This window comes from Aegilops tauschii, chromosome 2 (assembly GCF_002575655.3).
Source record: "Aegilops tauschii subsp. strangulata cultivar AL8/78 chromosome 2, Aet v6.0, whole genome shotgun sequence".
In the NCBI taxonomy this organism is placed as follows: Eukaryota; Viridiplantae; Streptophyta; class Magnoliopsida; order Poales; family Poaceae; genus Aegilops; species Aegilops tauschii.
Window position 1 is genome coordinate 573,339,346 of NC_053036.3, and position 9,567 is coordinate 573,348,912.

Here is a 9,567-nt window from a genome sequence, read left to right on the forward strand (position 1 = left end):
GACTCAAAGACAAGCTTGTGGCCATCTCTAGACAGAAGAGATCCGCTAACAAGATTTTTATTGACGGAGGGGACATAATGCATGTTCTTCAGCCGCACGATCTTCCCCGAAGTAAACTTCAGATCGACCATGCCAACACCACGAACAGAAGCACTTGAACCGTTGCCCATCAGCACGGTTGAAGTCCCTGCAGTCTGATAAGACGAAAACATGGAAATATCACCGCATACATGCACATTAGCACCCGTGTCAATCAACCAATCAGGAGAATGACATACTAAAAGAATAGTGGGAAATATACCATACCCAGCATCCTTCATGTCAGTGTCTCCAATGACAACATTAGTGGTCTTGCCGCCTTTTCCAGGATGACGCTTGTCATAGCGATTAGGGCAACTAGGAGCCCAATGATCAGGATCCCCACACACATGACAAACACCTTTCTTCTTGTCATTCTTCTTCTTGAAGTTCGTGTGTTGCACAGCCTTGTTCTTCCCATCAAACTTTGCTTTACCATCAAACTTGCCCTTGTTCTTGAACTTGTGGGGCTGGAAGTTCTTCTTCTGTACCAGATTGTCACTAGATCCTCCCTCAATACCCCGAGCACGTGTGTCCTTCGCTCTCGCCTTTTCTTCCACATCAAGAGTGCCAATGAGATCCGGGACGGAAAACTCCTGTCTCTTATGTTTCAGTAAGGTAGCAAAGTTCCTCCACGAAGGAGGAAGCTTAGTGATGATACCTCCGGCAACAAACTTGTCCGGTAGCATACAACTGAAGTGCTCAAGTTCTCTAGCAAATGACTGTATCTCATGAACTTGCTCAACCACGGAGAGCTCTTCAGTCATCCTGTAATCATAGAATTGCTCCATGATGTACAGCTCAGTGCCAGCATCCGAGACCCCAAACTTGGCCTCGAGTGCATCCCACATATCTTTTCCATTATCAATTGACGCATAAGCATCAACTATGTTCTCACCAAGAACACTCAAGAGAGCAGCCTTAAACAGAGTATCCATTTTCTGAAAAGCTTGTGCCTGTTGAGCATCAAGCTCTCCTTCAGGTTTGCCAAGAGTGGCGTCATAGCAACTCATGGTTTGAAACCATAAGACTGCTCTCACGCGCTACCTCTTATAGTGGATACCCTCAAACATAGGAGGTTTCATGGAAGCAGCAAAACCACTCGGGGTAAATTGCCTATAATAAGGTTTTTGGATTGTTGGAAATATGAGCAATTTACCGAATGATTTTATTAACAGAAATACTAGATAAAGCACGACTAGTATAGTAGTGATAAAATAAGTCATGCGATTTGACAAAGAGAAGGTAAACAACATCTTCATATATGAACTGTAACTAAACACATCTAGAGCAGATAGTATAGCAAGTTGCATAAATGAAACAGAGTCTAACATGTCTAGGGCAAACACTAGAACAAGGAACTGTAGCAGGGCCTCTAATAGAAAGAAGAAGAACACATACGGGACAGCAGCAGCAAAAGTGCTGGACTTGGGGTCGGCATCCTCGCCAGCCATGTCGTCGAGGAGGTTGTCGACGTCGGGGAAGAAGTCGTCATCGGGGAAGTAGTCGTCGCAGTCCGGGGCGTCCGTGACGAAGAAGTCAGTAGTCGCGCGAAGCGCTCCCCAAAAACCTTATCACCCTTCTCCCGTACAGGACTCAAAGAGGTGCGGTTTCGGGGGCCTAAGCAGCAACGCAGTGCTCAGGAACTTGTGGCGAGAGGAAGAAGAAGTTCTGGTGCGTCTCTCTGGAGAGGAGCGACCTCTCTTATATAGGCACAGGAGAAGGAGGCGAACAGGCTGCGACGGGAGGTGAAGCAACAGAGGGAGACGAAGCGAACAGACTTCAGCCGAAGAGGCGAGCCGTTTGGATTCAGTATCCACTACAGAAAAACGTTTCAGCTCCCGCGTGACCTTTCGTATACACGTCGTGCGTGGCAAAAATTTATACATGGGCTCATTCCCGCAACTCGCGGCGCAGTGTGGCGAGGCGTGGCGTGGCGTGGCGAGGCGGGCGGCGGAGGAGGAGCGCGTGTGGATGTCCCTCTTGTTCTCATGCTCATACAAGTGGGGAAAGAACCTCCCTTATAAGGAGGTCCAACTCCCACTAAACTAGCAGTGTGGGACTAAACTTTAGTAGTATCCCTTGCCTTGCACCAATGGGCTAAGTGGACCTCTAGCATTTATTTAGAAATTTCTGAAATAGTTATTGGATTGGCCCGTAAATAGATAAAATACCAGCAGCAGGGCGGGCGGCCGACCCAAACAGACAAAAAAGATGAAATCGCCGTCCGCTTGGGTCGGCCTGTTGGAGTTGCTCTCAGAACCCATAAATAAGTTCATCAGCAGTCTACAGAGGTTAACATTTCCAATTTGGAACACACAAGTTCAGAGTGTTTTAAGCATGTCAACTGGAAAATAAACACTGACAGATGAGATGCAGCACCCAATCTCGTCGGGACACGCGACGCGACACAACTTGCAAGCCGTTACTGTTTTCTACTCCCTCTGTTCGGAATTACTTGTCGTAGAAATGGATGTATCTAGACGTATTTTAGTTCTAGATACATCCATTTCCGAGACAAGTAATTTCGAACGAGAAGGAGTACCTACCTAGCGCCTTGTGGTATGGACATGAAGATTCCATGCATGCACTTACAGGTTGCACAAACATACTGTTCCTGGTCGTGCCAATCAGCAGGAATGACAGCTGCATGAGGACGAAAATCTGGAGATGTTTTGTCCAGAGGCGCAAGTGGAAAGAGAACACAGGTTGAGATGGACACTGATCTTTCGGGACTTCACCAAGCGACTTGCTTGTGACTGCTGCTGCATTGCAGTGTACGAACATGGAACAACGATTGGTGGACAATTTTTTTTCGAGATTAGCTTTCTAGCCTTCAGAGCATCTCCAGATCCCGTGCCTCGTAAAACCAGTTTCGGATGCCCCCTTAAAACTGCTTTGCGGTACTGCACAGTGCTCGGACGGAATAGACGTCGTAAACTCGTACCGCAAGATATCAACTACAAACTCACATAGTAGGTGCAATACACCGAGCAAATATGCAAATATTATACTCCCTCCGTCCCAAAACTCTTGTCTTAGATTTTTTTTATTTTTTTAGAAAAGGAGGAATACCCCCATCTCAAAATTCTTGTCTTAGATTTGTCTAAATACGGATGTATCAAGTCACATTTTAGTATTAGATACATCCGTATCTAGAGTAATCTAAGACAAGAATTTTAGGAGGAGGGAGTACAATACTAGTATGACAATAGTTCACCTCCAAAAGCACAGTATAAGAGGTAGCAATTAAGTTTATCTTTGTGCAACCAAACACAATTAGATGTGATCAAATCAAGCAACACCATTGTTGACAAGATCATCGCCACCATCACCAGCCATAGCACCACCATCATCAACATTGACCGAAGAACCATCACCACCATTGTCGGAAGCACCACCACCTCCTCCTTCATTGGCCGAAGCACCACCACCATCACCGCCATTGTCGGAAGCAGCAGCACCACCACCTCCATTGGCTGAAGCACCTCCACCACCAGCTCCATTGGCCGAAGCACCACCACTCCCGGCCAGAAGCTCTTGCCTCCTCTGAAACATGATCTCCATTCTTTTCAACTCCCAGAACTCTCTTGCCATAGGTTCCATGCCATTCGGATCCATCATCAAGAACTGGTCCTCCTCGGCGATCTTGTTATCCTTCTTCTTTTGCTCCTCAATATCGATATTGCGCTCCTCGAAGGCACATCTTCTCTCCCACTTTGCCACCTTTTGTTCATTCTTCTTCTCGGCCAAGGCCACCTTGGGTTCCGAATACTTACCCATTATGGTTTCCTTTAACTTCACCATTGTACTAATTTGCTCCCTCAAGCTAGAGCCTCGTCCGACCTCTTCACACTACTCTTCTCCAACATTTTTTCATCAGGCTTTCCCTTGTTTCTTCCTCCCATTGGTGCATCATCACTATCATCATCGTCTTCCAAGTTAACGAATGCACCTTCTTTGGTGGAGTTTTTTGATCCTTCAACATCCATTTCTCACTTCCTTGAAGCAAGTTCCAACAATGTTGGAGTACAAATGGTTTGCCTTTGGAAGCCGGCATTTGCTTGAACCTTTCATGCGCAATGCGACCCTACATTTGAAAAAGAGGCAAGTGTGATCTCGAATTGTCATTAAAGTGATCCGTCTCCAACGTATCTATAATTTTTTATTGTTTCATACTATTATATTTCAATCTTGTATGCTTTATACACCATTTTATATTATTTTTGGGAACTAACCTATTAACCCAGTGCCTTATGCCAGTTGCTATTTTCTACTTGTTTTTGGTTTTACGAAAAATCCATACCAAATGAAGTCCAAACACGATGAAACTTCTTGACGATTTTTTCTGGACCAGAATAGACCCTAGAAGCTTCGAGGGGGGGGGGGGGCAGACGACAAACGAGGCACGACAAGGCAGGGGGTAGGCGCACCCTGCCCCCTTGTGGCCCCCCTGCTGTTCTGTTTACCCTAATTCCCGGCCTATAAATTTCCAAATGTTCAGAACCCCCCAGAGGAGGTCCCGAAACAATTCTTCCGCCGCCGCAAGTCTCTGTTCTTCCACGATCCCATCTGAAGGCCTTTTCTAATACTCCGCTAGAGGGTGAATCCATCATAGAGGCCATCTTCATCAACCTTGATGCCCCCATGATGACGTGTGAGTAGTTCCCGCATGACCTATGGGTCCATAGCATTAGCTAGATCTCTCTCTCTCTCTCTCTCTCTCTCTCTCTCTCTCTCTCTCTCGTTTGTCAATACAATGATCTCTTCGGAGACCTATTCGATGTAATCTTTGCGGTGTTTGTTGGGATCCGATGAATTGTATGATCAGATTATTCATTGAGAGTAATCCATCTTATTTGGGCAAGTAGATTGATTTATCTTCAGTGGAGAGGTGCTTGGTAGTAGTGGTGTGCAAGCAAGGTGAGTCGTGTGCGAATGACGAATTGGCTATGGCGACGGGGAAGAAGTAGCAGCGGGACCGGCGGGCGGTCGCCGGGAGGCGCACTGGTGAAGATGCAGTGGTGGGGGGCGATGTGAGGGAGAGGCGCGGTTTTTACTCGGAGCCGTAGCGGCCGGTATATTTAGGTAAAGGAGAGACGCCGAAGGATAATTTTTCCTCCTCTATGACGGATTACGGATTGGTTAGGTGTGTGTTAAAGGAGTAAAACCAACATTTTACTCCTCTAACGCCGGATAAGCGACCGGTTAGAAATGCTCTTACTAGACTGATACTAGTATCCTATTCCATCATCTCAATCAGCAAAAAAACACTTGATGCCGGCAAAAACTAATACAAAAGCTGATTACCTTTGATGCTAGAATCTGCTTTAAGTACATAATAGGTACATTGACACAAACTATACCATCATTATCTTCCTTTCATTATTGATTTGTAAACACTCGCACTCATTTCAAACATGCCTCTTTCTTTTTCCAAGACCACACGAACATGCCTCTGAGCTATACATGGCATATGCCCACGTGCACACAAGTGGGCTGCCTCATCAGAAGGAGTTCAGAACAGTGACACCAGTCTCACCAAACCACATTCATCGGCTGAAAAAAAGCCTTTAAATACCACACCCCGGTGACACCACGGGACCTCCCTCCCTGTTCCGCTTCCGCTCCAGGACACGGACGAGCCTCCGTCCATCGCTCCTCCCTCTTCGCGACATGTGAGTTCTCCTGGTTCTTTTCCTCTCATTTCCTTTGGATCGCGCTACCTCGTTCCTCTTTTTGTGATCTCTCGGGGTGATTTTGCGCTTCTTTCTCGACCGTCCGTCGGATCGTTTCCTTTCGATTTTTCAGCACTGATTCGAAAGTTACATCCGGAACTACTGATACCGAATCAGGAATTCGTGGATAGATTCCTGCAGCTAATCAACTCCTCCGCGGATAGATCGGCCTCCTCATTTCTCCATAATGTTCTTGTCTTTGTTGATTCATCTCTGTCAAATTATCTGGGCGAGAGCGGTCTTCAGTTTATCTATGGTGTACTGTCTTAGAGATAAGAGCAGAGGATCTGCTTGACTGCTCGCTGTGTTCATAGAGACATAGATAGACTGAACTGAGAACTAATTTGTTCGATCAGGGGAATGGAGATGATCACGAATGTGTCCGAGTACGAGAGGCTCGCCAAGGAGAAGCTGCCCAAGATGGTGTACGACTACTACGCCTCCGGCGCAGAGGATCAGTGGACGCTCAACGAGAACAGGGAGGCCTTCTCCAGAATCCTGTAAGCTATCCTCCAAAGTAGCAGGTCTCATGCTTTTAGCCGTATCTATTTATTGTATTTTCAACTTCTGAGCTGTGTCTATTTGGTGGTATGCTGCTAGATGAACTCTGCTTGTTTTTATTACCGTCAGCAACTAATAATTCAGGAAAAAGTAAGGCGGTAGAAAGAGTTTGAACATTATTTTTTGCAAGGATGACATAAAAGAAACTATGTAGTATAATAATGGCAACTGTCATGTCAATTGAAAACTTTTGCATTTTAAAATATTTGGAGATGGCGTAGGATAAGGCCCAGATGAACCCTTGTGGAAAAATTTACAACCCCACTGTTAGGAGTACAGGTTTAGTCCTGACAGACTGGGCGTAAGTGGATTGGCTTGCCTTTTGATTAGTATATAAGTAGATGGTAGCAGACCTGGACAAATGACATTGGATCTCATGACATTGAGTAGAGGACAAGGGATCAGACGAGTCTTGTTGTCATATGTGGTTCGGATGGTCAAAGTAGATGACAAGTTCGTCAGGAACTCTCAGAGAGGATAAATGACATCATCATACATACATACATGCATGGGCAGAAGTATCCCTGTTGAAAATAGCTCATCAAAATTCAAACTTCTACCTTTTGGGACTAGGAGAATTTTTGGGCATGGACCAAAGATGCCCTAAGGATCATAAGCATCTATCTCATTGCACACTAATGATTTCATTTTGTTTTCAGGTTCCGACCACGCGTACTGATCGATGTGTCCCATATCAACATGGCCACAAACATCTTGGGCTTCGACGTCTCCATGCCGATCATGATCGCTCCCACGGCCATGCAGAAAATGGCTCACCCTGAAGGTTAATTCAACCAAATTTGCAATCCCCGTCTCCTTTTTCTTTTCCAGAACAATGTTCTCATGGAGAAGTTTATCTGCCATATATGCAGGAGAGCTTGCTACTGCAAGAGCAGCAGCATCTGCAGGGACCATAATGGTTTGGAAGATCACTTGACTCTTGTAGTAGCATCTTTGATCTTTCCCAATATTCATTGTGCTGATGTTTTATACTATGGTTTATGCTTTTTTCAGACATTGTCTTCATGGGCTACTTCTAGTGTGGAAAGGGTTAACTCAGTAGGACCCGGGATACGTTTCTTCCAGCTTTATGTAGGTGTCATCTTCAGCTAAATAAGCTAAGAGACTAATAACATATGGAAATTCTTTCCTGTTCTTTAACCTGACCAATTGACCAAGGCGTGGACCATTGGCTGCATCAGGTTTACAAGGACAGGAATATAGTTCGGCAACTCGTGAAAAGGGCTGAAATGGCCGGGTTCAAGGCGATCGCCCTCACCGTCGACACTCCGAGGCTCGGCCGCAGGGAAGCTGATATCAAGAACAGGTCCAAATCCAACAGATGTGCACATTATCATGCCAATTGACTGAATAAATGGTCTATTCCATTTTACTAGGAACTGCACAATCTGCACTCTGAAATCCGAATTTATGATAACTTTTGACAGGTTCAACTTGCCTCCACATCTGGTGCTGGAGAACTTTGCGGCGCTGGACCTCGGCAAGATGGACAAGGTTAATTGCCTGACATCCAAGCCAATCGTATCGCAGGAATTGCCTAAGTAGAATGCTATTATCAGACATCTTACCATGTCCTTTGTGGCTTGCCAGACAGATGATTCTGGGTTGGCTTCCTATGTTGCTAGCCAGGTCGACCAATCTCTTTGTTGGGAGGTACTTTTTCCCCCTTTATTATTTATTTTTAAATGTTGTTGGAAGTTATCATTAGCACTTCGCCCTGAATGGAATAATGAACACTGATGATGCACAAATGCAGGACGTCAGGTGGCTGCAGACAATTACCTCGTTACCGATCTTGGTGAAAGGGGTCATGACTGCAGAAGACAGTGAGTTTTTTCAGCTTCTGAATCTGAGATACACGCCTCCGTTCCCAAAATGCTGCATCTCTTTTTGCTATGGCGGCCTGTCAGTCACATGAAGAAACTTGTGCAAAATGCAGCTAGGATTGCCATCGAATACGGCGCGGCCGGCATCATCGTGTCCAACCATGGCGCTCGGCAGCTGGACTACGTCCCTGCAACCATCAGCTGCCTGGAAGAGGTATGCGTGCCAACCAGTAGCAAGCCGCACCTGTACTTCTATGACAAATTGCAGATAAAGTTCAGGAAGCTTCAGTGAAAAAAATTCTTCATGCATGCATATTGACCAAAAGTGTGTGCAAACAAATTCAGGTGGTCAGAGAGGCGAAGGGGCGGCTGCCGGTGTTCCTCGACGGCGGCGTCCGGCGCGGCACCGACGTGTTCAAGGCGCTGGCACTGGGAGCCGCGGGAGTATTTGTAAGTACAGACACACTCGACCTGCGTGTTTCTTTCTTGGCCGGCGATGTTGACGCTCGGTTTGGCGTGGCAGATCGGGAGGCCGGTGCTGTACTCGCTGGCGGTGGACGGCGAGGCGGGGGTGCGGAAGGTGCTGCAGATGCTGCGGGACGAGCTGGAGCTGGCCATGGCGCTCAGCGGGTGCCCGTCGCTCCGGGACATCACCCGCGCCCACGTCGTCACAGACGGCGACAGGATCCGCCGCGCACGCCTCTAGATGGGGAGGCGCGCCGCATCCGCCCTCAGCAGTACGTGCTTGTGCGCGCGGGCGCGCGCTGGTCGATTTGAGATGCCGCTCGTTCTTGTGCCTCCGTTTGATCGATCGATGTATCGGGCAATAAATTCGTAGAAATAAAGTGTGGAGAAGGGCGCATGCGTTGTCGTCGTGTAGTCTGCCCGCGAAATGCTGTTTATCACGTTCTGATTTTGGCGACTACGCCCTCTCTGTCGGGTTTCGTATTGTTGTCATTCTGAAAGCATGTCTAGCAGAAGCCTTATGATTGAGCCCTCTATATGACTGCTCAAATTGAGTTAAAAAAATGTGGTTCCTAGCCGAACTCTTAAATTTAGCTCTTCTCACATAAATTTAAACATATATCACAATTCAATTCAAACTACATTGCATAACACAGATTAAAACTAGTCGATTTGAAAGAAATATTTTTTGTTTAAAAACTAATCTTCTTCCTCAATTCAAACTTAAAATGGGTGTCGGCGTCGGAGTCTTTTTCGGCCAGGATTTTCTCCCAGTCCACGGTGCCCGGGCTGAAGTCACTGCACAAAAGATCGATCACTTTCGGCCCCTCCTGCTGCTGCCGCACGTCGTGGTACTTCTTCAGCGGCAGCGACAGCAG

At 46.6% G+C, this 9,567-nt stretch overlaps 1 protein-coding gene across 1 annotated transcript; it reads left to right on the plus strand.

Moving 5' to 3' along the window:
• The first annotated feature begins 5,639 nt into the window (after nt 1-5,639).
• Nucleotides 5,640-9,225, plus strand: LOC109734314 (glycolate oxidase 3). Its single transcript, XM_020293524.4, has 12 exons — nt 5,640-5,756; nt 6,173-6,316; nt 7,037-7,161; nt 7,250-7,296; nt 7,392-7,469; nt 7,580-7,704; nt 7,826-7,892; nt 7,989-8,051; nt 8,155-8,224; nt 8,338-8,438; nt 8,570-8,674; nt 8,748-9,225. Coding segments are annotated over exons 1-12 (1,110 nt in total). The 5' UTR covers nt 5,640-5,754; the 3' UTR covers nt 8,931-9,225.
• Nucleotides 9,226-9,567: the final 342 nt, after the last annotated feature.